The sequence below is a fragment of the Lytechinus variegatus genome, chromosome 6, assembly GCF_018143015.1.
Source record: "Lytechinus variegatus isolate NC3 chromosome 6, Lvar_3.0, whole genome shotgun sequence".
Taxonomy (NCBI): Eukaryota; Metazoa; Echinodermata; class Echinoidea; order Temnopleuroida; family Toxopneustidae; genus Lytechinus; species Lytechinus variegatus.
Window position 1 is genome coordinate 16163979 of NC_054745.1, and position 17394 is coordinate 16181372.

The 17394-nt window shown below is 36.2% G+C and overlaps 1 protein-coding gene across 6 annotated transcripts in view; it reads left to right on the top strand.

The window, feature by feature from the left end:
• LOC121417095 (APOBEC1 complementation factor-like) overlaps nt 1-17394 on the top strand; it is a 33320-nt gene that overhangs the window by 4039 nt on the left and 11887 nt on the right. For 5 of the 6 annotated variants that reach the window (XM_041610667.1, XM_041610669.1, XM_041610670.1 and 2 more), the window contains exons 2-5: nt 10770-10944; nt 11467-11653; nt 12246-12399; nt 13206-13289. In XM_041610667.1, coding sequence (XP_041466601.1) covers nt 10770-10944; nt 11467-11653; nt 12246-12399; nt 13206-13289 — 600 coding nt within the window. The remainder of the gene's footprint in view (nt 1-10769; nt 10945-11466; nt 11654-12245; nt 12400-13205; nt 13290-17394) is intronic. The other variant, XM_041610668.1, reaches the window with a different exon arrangement.

Genomic DNA, 17394 nt, shown 5'->3' on the forward strand with positions numbered 1-17394 from the left:
TTTGAAGGGTAAAAGAGGGGTTTGTGAGAAGTCCTGAGTCATCCTGCCAGCCAGGCTTGATGCAAGCGTGGCGTAAACCTGGATTGTTAGCACTTGGGGTTTTCACCTCCCACACCAATGCACAATAAAATTGACTTCTCCTGATTGCTCACTGGCATACACGTGAGAAATGATAGTCTGGCTTCCAGACTGATTGAAATTAGAATATTGTGAATTTGGAAATAGGAATGGGCCTACTACATGTTCATGTACTGCCTCATTTAGTGCATCCAGGGAGAAATATAACTCAGGGGCTTGGGGGCGATTTTCTTCTCCAAACAAAAACAATGTTGACTTCTTTTGATTGTCCATTGGCATACATATGAGAAATGATAGTCTGGCTTCCAGACTGATAGAGATATCAATCAGTTTAATAGTATTAGTGATGTGTATGGGCAAAGTTGAATAGGCTACAACCTACATGTATATAAAGAGGACGTCTATACATTTAAATGCTGCCTTCTTTACATCTTTGGAATAACTAAAATGACACATGGGCTCCGGTGATTTTGCCCCCAATCAAAACACTTAGAGTAGCCTTGGAAATTCAAAAAAGAGCCCTGGCCTTAAAAATCTCCAATCCAAGGAAACGTTATTTCATTCGATGTTGCAGATTTAAGCAGAAGGATGTGAAAATAATCCCTGAAAATATATATTTTTGCCTGTCTGCCTACATACCATCCCTCTTTCTCATTCTTGTGGGAGATGATGATCAATTATTTTTTTTTAAATTTGTATTGGGCTTTTCTGGGGGGGGGGAGGTGGGGGTGGCTTCATTCAATAAATTCAACAGCATCCACAAATTTGCTCTTTAGACATGCAGTTGATGTATTAAATAGTGTAATGTGCTGTATTAGGTAGAAAATTCGTATGAAGAGCTGCATGTTAAAAAATGAGAGAACTCAGAAATCAGATCTACATGTAAATGTCAAATTTTGCTATTGGTGTATGGGTCTGCTTCTCTATGTAAACTCTGACAAAGTCTATAGAATTCTATAATTAAAACAGTTCAAAATATGGTATAAAGAAATGCCCCTTCAAATAGCTGCAACTGCTAAATCCTAGTACATGTAGACACGCCCCCTTCAATTGATATATGAACCTCTTGACAAACTTGAATCGAAGAGATGCATCAAGGAAATGCCAAATGCATACAGAGCTGAATTGAACAATGATAAAGCTTCTATATTATGAAATCCAATGAAGATTTTTAAACAAAAAATGTAAAGAATAGTTCTTATGTTTATATGATATGTTTGGGTTAATCAATGTTTTTCTGCATGTGCATGACTTGGATTTCTTTCATTAAAAGAAAAGAATAATTAACTTTGTGCTTTGCCCCAAAAACAAAACAAAAAAAAAACCAGTGCGTTGGTTCAATACTATGTTCAAACCTTCCCAAAGAAAACAATGTTTTTTCATGTTGACATGTTATGTTTTGGAGATGAATAGTTCTTTTTTCTCAATAAATACATTGATATATAGATTAGTTCCACTTAAATGGGATACTGCTGTTTTGTTTTTTTGTTAAAAAGGGTTAAAGTTTCAAAAGGCATTAAACCCAGCTGCCATTGAGTATGATGTTGGTGTGTCATGTTTATGGATAAAAGCTTCTTTATCTATGCAAAGACACAAGTAATCTCCTTTGATTTTGAAGTCAAAATTTGAACCAATCACCATTTTCATTATTAAAAGTAAAAGATATATTCATTGAAAGTACAACTATACTATAGGCGTACATGGATGCAGAGTCATATACTGTAGACACACATGTATGTAAATGAGTGTTTGTTCATTGTACAGCTCTATTGGCAAATGAAAAAAGATCCCATTTATTTTCCTGTAAAACTATTAAGTTGAGTTATTGCCATTCAGTGGAGGGGAATGCTTCATATAAACTCATCACCCCCCACCTATAATAGAGAAAATATTCTTTAAAAATCAATTGTAGAAATGTCTTTATCTTTGCTGAAACTATTATATGGCATTGTACTGCTCTCTGCATTAGAATTGTTCTCAGACTTTAATGTTTTAAGTACACAATTGTGCATTAATTGTACATGTCCATTTAACTTTAGCAGTGGTTAGCATCATGGAGCTATAATCTTTGAATAAACTGATAAGAGTCTGGAAAAGTTAATGAGAAACCATTCCAGTTGATAACAAACACAAAAATTAACCCTGGATATTATCTCTTTGAAACTTGGAAGCAATTGTGGATTTGTCCAAGAAGTTTATGCATATTGATTCCTGATCACACTTTGAAATCCAGGCTTTTCCAGGAGCATGAAACTATAAAAACAATCCCTATTTACGTATTATATTTCATTTTTTCAGATTCATGTATGCCTATACTCTGTCCTCTTTTAATAGTCCTTTGTGTGTACATTTTGTGTTCCACACTGTGATCACATTGTGTGAATACAATGAGAGAAACTGCATGTATTAGTTCCAACAGGGGCTAGTTTGGTTGGGCACCGCCCTCCTGCATGAAACTGAACAGAAGAGTGTTTTTGTTTCTATTTCTATAACAAGATAACAATTACAAACAACAGGCTGACAAAGTTTAAAGCACATAAAACCCTTTTAAATAATAACAAACAGAGAAAAAGTTTATTTTGCCAAGATTACATAGAAAGTTGTCCTCCATGACCTTTCTTTCAGGTCACACTCTTCTAACTTTATCACTTTCAATCCAATTATACAACCAGAGATAAAGAGGGGGTATCACTTTACACCCCAGACAATCCCCTCAGGGAGGTGATTGGGAGGGATTAACTTAAATCCCATTGGTGTAATGAACCCCTGTAACTGGTAACTGTCAATGAGGGTGATTGAGTGATTGAGTAGTGGGGACTCATGCCTGATTTAACAGGGACTAAACATGGAGAGATTAACCATGTGCTGATGTACATGTGTATATTGAAGTGACAATGGTGCTTGTAATTGTGACATGAGTGGTATTTGGATCATGATTTGTGAATCATGGACATCCCTCCATGGTTATTTCAACCTTGTTTTGACCAGGGACCTTCCCATCCCCCTGGTCATGATAACGCATGTGATTTCATATGTTTGACTGAGCAGGGGTACTCTCAGCTCCCTGGTTTGAGGCAGAATTGTGATACTACGAGCAAAGTATTATATTTGGAAATAATCTGCAAACTTAATCAGACTAATAGTGACTTATTAGACAAAAATATAACATTTTCTATTATATTTAAGAGCTTTTTTTTTAAATTCATACCCAAATTTTAAACATTGTTAGATCTGAATGAATTTCATACCTGCCAATTGTTCCTGCAAGAAAGCAACATTGCTGAACGCATTTTTGGGGAAAAGAAAATTTCCATTTTAACTTGTGTGTTCCTATTTGTGTGAAAAATATACAACTGTAGTATTGAATAGGAAATATAAAGAATGTTATTTCAGGAAATTCCTTGTTCCCATCAATTCTGAAAATGACGAGGATCTACTAATAATTGAATGTAATATTAAAAAGTCCCATTTTGGGGTGTGGAAAGAGAGGTTCTTTTTTTTATTGCAGAACTAAAGAAAAGTAACCAAAAGGAAGGGGTTTTAAGAATTTTTGTGTGAAATAAAGAATCCCTAAAAACTACATGTATGGATGGGATATTGAATCTCCATTAGATTTTGACCCTTACCGTAGGCCTATATGTACATGAGGCAATGGTATTTAATAGGACTATTCATTATTCTGATAATATTTAAATGGAAGTATATTCCATGAAGTAACACATTTTATTAATGAAACTGAATTTGATACAACTTCATTCATGTATGCCTGATATACATTGTACGCATTGCAAAGGGGTTGACTTTGCAACTGAAATAGGGTTAGTTTTTCAACCAAACATCAATGATATCAAATTATTCACACTGCTGTATGTAATTGTAATTATTCACACCCTAATACTTGCAGTTGTACATTTCATCCTCTATATCATCAACTACATTTGTATTTCTTTACCTACATGTACCACACAGTTCTATAGTCACCCCATTGCTAACACACATTGAAGCGACCCTTGAAGGCCTATATTTGTTTGATATATTTGCTCTTCTTCAAAAGACGTGGAGGTAGGATCGGGGTCAATATCCACATTGCTGTGTAAATTTACCAAGGAGGGGAAAGCATTGCCTTCTATTGCGCTGTTGCTTTTATGCCAACGTGGACGATTACTTAGCTAAAAAAAGACACACGTGGTCACATTCACAGTGAATTGCCATGATCTTAATAAAACATGCAGAAGACACTGATTCGCATTCGAATGCTTCATATTTCTATATCGTCTTTTCCACATGTACAAGGCCCTTTGAGATGCCCTCCCTGGTCAGAATAGTACATGAAGAGAAGATACATGTATATTCCAAAGCATAGCATAATTCATATCTTCATGTGATAGAATTGCAATTCTGATACAAAAATACATAAAACATTTCATAACTTCCTTTCATTCGAAAGACCTCCAGGTTTTAGTGTGACTTTCACTCAATGAGAAGTTGAGCTACATGTACATGTAATGTACATGTCAATTTTGTATGAACAATATCTTTCATATCCAGTGCAGCATAATAAAATACAAATACAAATATTAAGTTACAAGTCAATCAATTGAATATTTATTTTCTACTCCCTATACATGTATTTGCAGGGCCTCCAGGTTATGCATGAACAGGGTGGTTTTTAATCTCAAAGAAGTGATTTCTATTCTGAGAAGTACAGTAGAGCTACATCATATTTTATTTTTTAAAAAGAGGTATTTTTTGGTCCAACACTAGTGAAAATACATTATTTTACTCCCCAAAATTCAAGAGTCCAGTCATGTATTAAAATCAGTCTAAACTTCTCATCAATACAGATTGAATACTGATCTACATGTGTATTTTATGAGGAGAGTGGACTTTTAGTCCTTTTCAGGACATGGAAAAGAACTGCTCATCTTTGAATTTAATAGCAATATAGTAGGATCCAATTTTCAAGTGGTTTGAGGTTTATATTGGCATCGAGCTCCAAAAGATTCGTCATCAAATAATAAAGGTTTGAATTCCATATTTGTACTCCCATCAATCAAGTGTATTTTTAGCAAAGTGCTAAACAGGACTTTGCCTGGGTTATGACTTTGCATATATTTTTACCCTGCTACACAAGTTTATTGTACATGAAACTTTATAGCACTTTCATCATTTTATGTTGGTGGGAAGAGTTCTGTTGCTAGTATGCACAAGAATCTGAAATACTGTATAGCATTATCCATGTTATCAATGATTTATGGTATTTGCAGGACGTGGGAATTGATATCAAACTGAAGGCCTACATGTATAAGGGGCTCTCTACATAAAGGTTCAGAATTAATTACAAATAGCTAATCAGGAAAAAAAATGGGGGGAGGGGGGCTACTTTTTTAACTTACTGCCTGAATCTGCAACATTGATGAAAAAGCATAAATATTGTATCATGAATGGGGATCGCCAGGGTTCATTTTTTTTTAGTTCCTAGGGCTCTTTTGAGTGCTTTGGGGCTAATTTGGGTCATACATGTAGGTACGAATCCCAGCCATGGCGTAATTTCCTTCAGCAAGAAACTGATCCACAATGTGCTGCACTCAACCCAGGTGAGGTAAATGGGTACCGGTAGGAAGTAATTCCTTAAAAAGCTGTGTGCGCTATGAACACATAGCTTAGCCGGGTAATATAGGAGCGCCTTGAGCACCTAACAAGGTGGATATGTGCGCAATATAAATACCCTATATTATTATAATTAATTTGCCCCCACTCCCCTAGCCCCGTGTATTTTTTCCTTGTTAACAATTTGGAGAAGGGTTGTTACATCTAGTTCCTGTACAGTACTATTTGATGAAAATGTGAGAGACTATTAAATTGGATATTCTCAGGGGCTAACCAATATGAAAAGGGCACATACCATAAATATGAAATATTTAAAAAGGGTAAAAAAAAATATCCTAGGTGAAGTAGTCACTTTTTAGGCCAATTAATTATAATAGGGCATCCATGGACTTGAAATTAGCCCTCTTTTACACTGCACATGTGTACCAAGGAAAAATTACACAGGGGCCCCCAGGCTGTTTCGTCCCCAAAATGCGCAAAAAAGAACCCCCAAACTCCTCCATTCTTTGCAATGCACAGTGTTGCAGACATAGGCAATTGGAATAGCCTCTGCCAATAAAACATTTTTCATGCCAGAAATGTACATGTAGATGTACTACAAGGGTCTTGATTGATCATTGTGATGTCATTTTGCAATTGATTGCAAGCTTCGGAATGCTGCTATGGTCACAAATACCTTGAAAATCACTGTGTGAAGATTTATATGTATATATATACACACATATATATATATATATATAAGCATCTTGGTTTTTGATGTATTGGCAATAATAAGACTTCAGAAATTATGCGAAACAAATTCACGAGTAATGCAGTTTTTGCAATGCCAACAATTAAGTTCTTTTATTCACTCTCCAAATTTTTGGTAGACATCTACATGTACCTTCTTCAGGGAAGATTCGTGAATTGATGGCATTAATTGTTGGCATCGCAAAAACTGCATTACTCGTGAATACGCTTCGCATTTCTGATATATAGCAATATCAAAAGAGTATTAAATTGTTCGTACAGCATTCGTAAAAGTATTTGGGACCATAGCATAATGTGGCCAAGGTAGGGTCTGGGGTGTTAAATGATCAGTGACTTTGATACATCTGTAGTGTTTCACACACGACTGACTCCCTGATGGATAGCCTCGTTGTAAACCTATCCGATTCTTTGAATAGAAGTAATTTGTTTCCACCAAATCAAACATCTGAGACCTATTGTTATGCGATCTTTGCAGGATTTAAAGGGATCATGAAGTACCCTATTTTTGTTCACTTGATTTGATGATTTGCTCAATTTTCTGTCCAAAGACTTTTCGCGGATAATTTGCTCATAGAAAAACAGCCAAGGAATTAACTGGTTAAAATTTATAGTTGAATAGATAGATAGATGAGGATACATGTAGATTGCATTTGAACTCAGGTGCATGCATCTTTTGTATACTTCACACATATGGCAAGTGTATGAGCAGGAGAAACATTAATATGAAATTCTTCCAGGGCCTCTTTCTGAGCTTTCATTTGCTACATTACAAGCTGCATTAGACCCTGTATGGGAATTTATTGGGCTCTTGGGTCATTTCAGGGGCAAATTTGCCCCTGCCCCCATTTCATTTTTTTCTCTGAACTATTGAAAATGACTTTCAGAAGTCAGAACAGATCATAGCGAACGGTTATTCTTTTCTCAAGGAGTGCAATGTTCATTGAGCTAAAGATATCAATGCAAATACTTTATCTCTATGGATTGTACTTGAAATGAAGGGGATGATATGATAGCTTGTTCACACCCTGATACACAAAAAAATATGAAGTGATAATATCCTATCTAGTTAGAATGGTGTGGTCTTGGTTCAGGTCTTTATAATATTCTTTTTTTTTTTTTTTTACTATTTGAAGAACTGTGAACTAGGACTCCGACTAGCAGTTGAGTTAACTGAAACATTTCAAATTGAAATTTCGATCAATATTATACCCCTTTCATAAACCCAATTATGCGGACAATAGCCGCATAATTTGGTCGTAAAATCGGAGGAGGACCAGAGTTATCCGCATTATTTTGATGCTGCTATTATCCGCATAATAGCAGCATCGGGACCAGATTTTGACTTGATGAACGCATTTCCAAAGTAATGTGGATAATTGCCATGGTGCGGTCACAAGGTCACCCTTTTCCAACACCGCATCGGAGGGGGCGTGTGCAGTTGCCATGAAAATAATCCGCCTTTTTCCGGTCGGGCACTCGTAAAAAAAGTGTGGATTATTTTCAGTTTGTGAACACAATTTTTATGGAATTATCCGCATTACTCTTTTTTAGGCGGATAATTGGAGGATGGGTTTATGAAAAGGGTATAAAACAAAAGTGTGTCTCCATGCAGAGAGTAGCACATGGGCAAGAGGGCCTTCATAAACAAGGCACGAGTAGGCTGCAATTCAGACCCTTTACTCGAGTGAAGGGTTTGCACAGTAGACTAGATGGTTAGAATCATTTAATTAGATTATAAAAGTTACCAGTATTAAATGTGGCCTGATGTACTCATCACCCTAAAAGGACTAATTTTATTGTCAATTTTAGCACCCACTCCTCTTCCTTGATGTTTTGTGACTAATACAATTTGACCTTTTGAATTGTCCTCAGATTTGAAAAAAAAGTACATTGTATATTGAATATATACATACACACAGATACATACACACAGTATGTATATGTTGACCATATACTGTCATTTATTGAGTTTTGGAAGCAAAATACTAGTACATGCAAATGGGTGAATATGTTCAATGTGGATAATATATACACATGTACATGTATGGCCTTTAGGAAAACGAAAGATAATTCTTGAACCGGGGGCCATGGTAACATGAAGGTTCAAATTTATGCAGATATGGCATTATTTTCAGATAGACAACTGCAGCTTCTGTGTTTGCCTAATGGTTAATGATTAACATTGGTTCAACAGTAGGGGCCCTTGATGTTGCCTTGTTACAAGGCTTCTTCTGCATTATTTTTATTCTTACATGTATGTTATGAATGAGTGAATACTAGAAACATTTTGGGGGTTGATTTTTTTTCCAAAGGGGGGGGGCATATGGGCTGTTTATATCAAGGAATAGACTAAAAAAAAATCAGTCTGTTTCGAACTTGGTTAGGCTATATGTTCACGGCATCCCTCCATTTGTACAAAAGAGAACTAAATAATACAAATATATATTTAAAAAATCCTCGAACAGACAGATTTTTCAATCCAAGGAGTAGGCCTACTCTATGTTTAATTTTAAGTTTTTTTTTAAAAGATTGATAATAATTGTATTGAACTTTGAAGGGCAAATTAATCCTACCCACCTCCAAAGACAATCCTTGACTATCTTCAATATTTTTCACAGATAAATGACATTAAACCAGGGAAAAACTACACAGAGGCTCATAATGATTTTGCCCCCCCCAAATGTTCAAAAGACCCCTGAAAATAACAGTATTGGAAACTCCCCATGCACTGCAGTGATATGACTAATATGTTCGGGATATGAGAGTTTTGTGAAAAGTAGCCTCTAAAAAAAAAACCTGCACTCTGCAAATGCTATTCACAATCATCATCATGATGCAATATTTGGTAATATTTTGTTGGTAACTTCTTCAGAAATTTAATACACAATGCCCACCTTAAATTTGGGTAAATGGTAGTGATTTTTTTTTACATGATTGATGGTTGCAATAATAATAATAATAGTCTTTGTATAGCACATCACATCATGAATAACGTCTCTGTGCGCTTCCAAAGCACTTTGATATCATTACCCAGGTTGTAAGCATGCAACCAGAGGACCAACGGCTAAGGTCCTCTCCAAGGGACCTGGTAATGAGGATTAATGCCTTTATGGGCACTAGCACGCCAAGTGGGAATTAAAACCAGGGCACTGGAATCTGAAACCCCCACTCTACTGACTGGGCTATCGTGCCTCCCACACTATTATTAAATTTGATGTTTGCTTGATGCAAGGCTAGTTTTGCTCTTTGACCTATATTTATCAGAGTGTTGTATCTTGCGCAAACCAAGGTATATGTTTGGTTTGTCTTATTCTGTAATACGAGAGATATGAATCAACGTATTTGAACTCTGAAGCTCATTGTATGCTTAACTACTTGTACTTGTACATTGTAGATGAATTGCTCTCGTACATGTATGAAGTGTTGGAGAATTAGCGATGGTACACGCCTCTTTTTGTATTCCCATGTTTTTACTCTTCCTCCCCAAAGTGACTTTTAAAATGATTCATTTCAATTCATGCTGTCTACCGTTATACAATATTGCAAGAGACTGTATGACATTGAGTTGTTAAAATACTTGTATCCCCGACCCTCGAATTCAATTTATAATTGTTTAATTATTTTTGTCCTATAAAAAGAAACTCTGCCAATAAGAGTGAGGAGTTGATTAAACCATTGGAAATTTTTTATAATGAATTCCCACTTGATGGGAATTTTCACATTTTACCTTCTCCCTCTTTATTCATAGTATTATTTTTGCATGCAGGTTGATATATTTTCCCTGTCTCTATGCTGCACAGGAACATCAGAAAGTTTATAAAGGTGGCAATGGAGAACAAATACATGTATGAACAGGAATTGAATTTCTTTATCCAATCCTGTCAAAAGTTTTACTGTACATGTTAATTCTTACACCTGGGAAATATTTTCTTCATTACACAACAAATCATTAAAACCATTTCCATAGTTGATTTTCTAATGATGGCCATGGAAAAAGGTGTTTGGTGTTAATACCATACATTCCCTGTCTCATGCTGCACACAACAGAAGAAACTATTAACATGATTAATGCCAAAGAGTTCAATAAGTTCTAGGATGGCTGTGGAAAAAAGTGATCAGATTTGAATCTGTCCCTTCAACATTTTTATCCTATCCTGTCCAATGTTTATCTTTATTTGTTTTTTTTTTCCTTGTAGCTTTGCAGGTCAAAATCTGATACATGAAAAAAACCTTATGCTGTATTTACGTTTTGCTTATCCCTATGCAGGTCAAAATCTTATACATGAAATCCTTATGCTGTATATGTTTAATTTTTACTCATACATATGCAGGTCAAAATCTTATACGTGAGAAACCTAATGCTGCACACAACAGAAGAAACCATTGCCAAAGAGTTCAACAAGTTCAAGGAAGGAAGCGTGGAGAGAGTGAAGAAACTCAGAGATTTTGCGTTCATCCATTTCTTCTCCAGGGAGGATGCCCTCAGTGCAATGAATGCTATGGACAGTAAGTTAACAGGGGGAGAATTTCATGAAACTACTTGTGTGTGATATCTGTTGTAAGCTACTGAAATACTTGCATGTGATTGGCCGAGAGGTTCTTTGTCATTAAGAATCGCTGACCAGGTGCTTTGTGAAATGCTCTCCATTGTCTAATTCAAACCACTGTTGAAATCTCAGGTTTTATAATTACAAGACCAGATTTGTTTGTAGTTTACTTTGACAGTATTCTTCAAATTTTGAACAATAGTAATGTCCATTTCAATCAGATAATTGAAATAAATTGGGAAAAATATGCGAGATAATTAAATTGGTTGAATCCTTTAGAAGAGTGATAAGTAACAATATTGTTGCTAAATTATGTGGTTGATATTACTAATCCCATGTTAATTTATACATAAGCCCACATTAATTACTCAACACTCAAATATTTCTCCATCAAAAATGGCTATTGAAATTCACTCAGTCTTTGCAAAATCTGTTTTACGAAATATTTTGAATTGTAATGAATATCTATATTTATTTACAGATGCCCTTCTAGATGGTGCTAAGATTGAGGTTGTTCTCGCCAAGCCTGTTGACAAAGGAAACTACGTCCGCTACACCAGAGGTTCAGGGCGAGGCTACGTGCAGCAAGGTCTCTATGGTTACGACCAGCAACAGACAAGCCCCTCCTACTACCCAGGTTACAGCAACCCTACTGGAATGCCACCCATGTAAGTATAAACATATTTTATGTTTTTGTGAAACATGCCCCTGTATTAATGATTGACAATACAGACGTCATTGCTTCAGGGACCTGTTTCACAAAAAATTAAGATCAATCACAGCTACTGTTATTTTACCATGTGATTGGTACAGTATGGTTTTGTGCAGAATTCTTGCATGTTTTATCAATGGTTAAGATTTTTTTTTTAACTAAGCTATGTCTGAGGTTGATGCATAGGATTTTGAGAGGTGGCTTCCTTGAACTAAGTTGAGAATTATAATCCACCTGTACCCCATCAAGAAAGAATAATGAAGCACAAGTTTTAAACAAGAATACCTAAAGATATTTTGCCCCTTCTAAAGAGGCAGTATCAAAAGAAGAAAAAAGGAGTATGGAAGTGAGAATTGCCTGTTAACTTGCACTTTGTTTACTTGTCTGAGTTTATGAGTCAGAAAAGGCAAGGTCTTGTGTGTTAGCTATTGCTAAACTAAACCTCAAGGTGTTTCTTTCCTTCTTGTCTTTGATAAGAAAGAACAAGGCAATGTATAAAGTCCATATGATTTTCTAAAACCCCTGGATTTGGCAATTTCTTTTCATAGGATGGGTATGGCTGGTAGGGGCGGCGGTATGATGCAGCGCTCACCAATCCGGGGTGCCCCCAGAGGCCGTGGGGGAAGTATGCGAGGTGCTGGTGGAACGAGGAGCTATGGCATGGGACGGGGTTACAACCGCTATGACAGGAAGCCCCAAGAGGTATGTATGCTGTAGGTTCAGTCCTAGGGCTGGTAACATGAAGCTTTATAGCGATTGATTGTGGGCCGATTTCTATGAATGATCATATACACAGGAATCAATGCAGTCAGTTGTAGAAATTAGCCCCCTGATCACTCGCTATTTTTTTTTGGACGAAGTGATTTATTTAATCAATTTTGTTTCAAAATCATTATTTTGTAAAGGTATCAACCCAGTTTAATTTGTTATTTTAATCACTAACATGATACATGCAAGTGTTATATTTGAAGATTAATGTTTTTTAATCATGCTGTTTATTAACCATATGTTTTTGAAGCGTGGTTAATATTAGTCATTGACTCTTTTGTTCAATTGAACTAAAACAGAAGGCTTTTAAAATAATTTATCAAAAAGAAAATAACAAAAATTAACTTCTTGAATATTTCATTTGTACAAAATTCAAGTTGTATGTGGATCAGTTTTTGCATGTGGTTATAGGCTTTGTCAAGGAAAACTTGCTTATTATCAACAAGTTGTTTACTAATTTCTATGAGCTTATCAAAGTCCAAGACTTCAGTATATAAAACTCTTGCCACTTCTATTAATAACAATTTTATGAAACATTGTAAAAACTTGATGTGGGTATCCTGCCTACAGACAGTTGTGTTTTGTTTAAATTTATCTCCTAACATATTATCTAATCATTTTCATAATATATTTACAACATATTTATGATGATAACATGATAAATTGGACTAACATGTTCTGGTATTTTCCTTTGTTTATTCCTTTACATTTTGTTTCTCTAACTGTCCCTCCGAATCCAGCCACGCCTGTACGACCTCCTTCCCGGAATGGAATTGACCCCAACGAACCCCGTAACTCTTAAACCAGAGAAAAATAACATTCAGGTATACTAACATTTAAGCAGACTTTCTATGTGTGAATTACATTGGATGCCAGTACCTGTCCATACTAATCAACTTTCATATCATAACAGTATTTCATATAACAATAATAATAATATGCAACATTTATATAGCGCTTACAATGGTTCTAAACGCTGCATACTATTACCACTGCTTTACCATGGCTATCCTGATCGGAGATTCAAGGGATTCCTTCCTACATGTAGGTACCCATTTACTACACATGGGTGGAGAGTGGCTAAAGTACATAAACACTTTGCCAAAGGACGCGAGTGCTGTGCAATGGGAATTGAACCCCAGACCTTGTGGTTCAGAGTCAGGAGATTTAGCCACTGAGCCACAACACCTCTACCTCTCACTTAATACCACAGTAGCAAGTTATCTAGACGAAGGCTGCAGCTTTTGTCTTCGACTTTACGAGACTGATGCTGTTACGTGAAACGTCGGCAATATATACGGCTGATGTAGCTGTAAAGTAGGTCTCGCGTTCTCATCGTTTGTTTCTGGACTAGGATTCTCTCCAGGTTTTTTGTTACGCATAGTCTTTCCCATTACACATATGGCTGATGTTTCGCACAAGAGCATCAGACTCGTAAAGGCAAAGACAAAAGCTGCATCCTCCACCAAGGTTAAAGGCTAGTTCCACAGCAGCCCTCTAGTTTATTGGATCATCCATGGTTTACAGTCACCCATTGAATGATAATAATAGCTGGGTTTATAAAGTGCTTTTTCCCTAATAAGGACACAAGTGCTGCTATTATTACCCGGCTTTAGCTCGAGCTAACATCACCCGCGCTCAGTGCATTCAAGGAATTAATCCTGCTGGGTAGTCATTCACCTCACTTGGATTGATTACAGCACAGTGTGGATAAATTTCTTTTTGAAGGAAAACCTGCCATGGCTAGGATCCAAACCCATGACCCTCTGTTTGAAAGGCGAGAGTCAGAACCACTAGACCACGACGTGCTTACCAATCGCAGTAGAATATATTCAAAACCAGAATATTTACTAACATTTCTGCTACATGCATGTTAACCCTATCCTATGAAATGTACAAAATATTTTCTTCGCTTGGAGTTTTTCAGTCTATTATATTCTTATTCCTTCCTTTTTTTGTACTCGCTCTTTTTTCTAGCACCTCAGCTGCATAGATTGTCGATACATGGATATGTAAAGAGGGCATTTTGCATTTTTTATTTTTATTCTATTGATTCTTGATTGAGCTGTGGCTTGTTTATTACAGCAAAAATTGATTTTAAGTGAAGTAGATTTGATTTCAAATGAGATGATAAAAATAAGTCACAGAAAAATGACGTCTTGACAATGCTGACAAATTTAAAATGTAAAGCAAAAAATGAAATACAGAAATTATAAAAGGGAACCCATTTGTTTAATATGAGAGTTAACTGCAGTAATGGGATGTCGTCCAAACATAAATCTTTATTCATAACCATCAAACCCTTTTAATCCTTTCCTTTACATATTTGTCCTGATTATAAATAATTTGTCCTGATTCTTGATAATTTGTCCTGGGCTCCGTAACACAAAGATTAGCAATCAATCCCTAAATGAACTGACCAATCAAGATCAATGTTACAAGCGCGTTTGGCGCAAAATACTGACTTGGAACCAATCAGAAGTGTTCTTTCATATTTGCTATTCATCGCAAACCTTTGTGTTACGGAGCCCTGATTATTGATAATTTGTCCTGATTATTGATAATTTTTCATCCCACTGTGTACATGCATATTTTCACTATTTACCATCATTCATTGATGTATGTACCTGTGTGTATGATATCTGAGTGTTTTCATATCTTAAGTAGATTACTGCCTCATAAGACATTCATATCTTACTATACATATATGCTGAAGTTCCTGTTAATATCTTTTCCAAGTATTTATCCAGACTTTCCACTCTCTAAAAATGATTCCATTTGATATTCCTATGTAGCAGGGCTCAAATTATACACGGGCTCAAATCATATACAGACGTTCTGTGGAACATTCTTTGGCTGATGTACGTGTACCATGTTGAAATAAAATACATGAATATTAGAGCGTCTTTCTTTCACCTCATCAGTGTAGTAAAATCACGCGAAATCGTCATTACGCAAACATGTAATAAAATGAGGTCACCACAGTGAATCGATAACAGCGAGAGCGCTGCACATTGCCAGCGGTTTACGGAGATTTGCACGCAAACCTATGAGAAACGGGCGAGAGCGAACGATTCCACGAGCTCTTCCCCCTTCTTTCCCTTCCCGGCGATTTGTCCCAAAACAAAAGGATTTCTGCAAAGTACGATACTTTGTTTTTCAACTTTATTAGCATTCGATCTATCCGCGCCGATTTTTTTTTACCGTGGCATTTTGTTATAAATTACCAAAAGAACCTGTACATCAGTTTTGCCGAGCTGAATAAAACGACTGATAGGCGTTTATGACAGCCGTCATTCACGTAAACTTTTGTATCCGATATGTAAACTTTCAGTCTACACGTAGTGTACTGATCAATATGCACACAACGTCGTACTTGAAGGTTCGTTATAGTATTAATATTCAGAGGTGATAGCAACGGCGAACATAAGATTGACATGTACAATAAAAAACCAGTAAAAACTATTTAAAAATGATGAGTCCTTGATGCAGTTCACCGACACAGTGAAGGATCAGGATCGTCAATTACAAAACAGATGAACATGATGAAATTATAAAACTTACATGACTTGTCCAACATGTCCAATATCGCATGAATCCCATTATTGATATCCCTTATTTTTCCTTTGGCTTATGACTGTTAAGTGCAGAAAAGGGGGAAACGGTGAATGATTTGGTACTGGCTGTATGGTCCCGTGGTCAGTTAGCATGCATGTTTGTAGGCCTACATTCACAATGATCACGTCGATGGTCAGAGAACAATTTCCCTCATTCATCTCAATTCTCTCTTATCATGCTTATCATTACATGTATCATGTGTATACCAGGGAGATGGGGTTTGGTGTGTGCATAAACGTTTGCATACAAGGAAAGATAGCCGAGGTATAGGCATTAGTTTGTGTGTAAGTTCATTGGGCATGTTGGGTCGTCTCTTCGGTCAAGAGCGTGGGTGCTGTGTGCATCATTGCACGGTGCAAGCTTGTGTGTCAAATACGCGCGAAACGACTAATAACAGGCTACAAAAATCACTCGACCATGCTGCCGCTATGCGAATTCGGTGTGCGAAGATTACGTAACTTTCACCGAAATTAACGCTACACCGTAATGACGATTTCTCGTTATTTTACTACACTGCTCATGCGAAATCTGCACCATAGCACTCATGCCTAATCGCTATTTGTATATTATCAAACCCTTTTAATCCTATCTTTTCCTTTCCTTTTCCTAGTTGTCCTGATTATTGATAATTTGTCATCCCACTGTGTACATGCATATTTTCACTATTTACCATCATTCATTGATGTGTGTACCTGTGTGTATGAAATCTGAGTGTTTTCATATCTTAAGTAGATTACTGCCTCATAAGACATTCATATCTTGCTATACACGTACATATATGCTGAAGTTCCTGTTAATATCTTTTCCCAATATATGCATTTATCCAGACTTTCCACTCTCTAAAATGATTCCATTTGACATTCCCATATCAGATTAGCAGGGCTCGAATTATACCCAGGCTCAAATCATATACAGACGTTCTGTGGAACATTCTTTGGCTGACGTACGTGTACCATGTTGAAGTAAAATACATGAATATTAGAGCATCTGTCTTTCACCTCATGCGAAATCTGCACCATCGCACTCATGCCTAATCGCTATTTGTATATTATCAAACTCTTTTAATCCTATCTTTTCCTTTCCGTTTCCTTTTTGTCCTGATTATCCATAATTTGTCATCCCACTATGTACATGCATATTTTCACTATTTACCATCATTCATTGATGTGTGTACCTGTGTGTATGAAATCTGAGTGTTTTCATATCTTAAGTAGATTACTGCCTCATAAGACATTCATATCTTGCTATACACGTACATGTATGCTGAAGTTCCTGTTAATATCTTTTCCCAATATATGTATTTATCCAGAC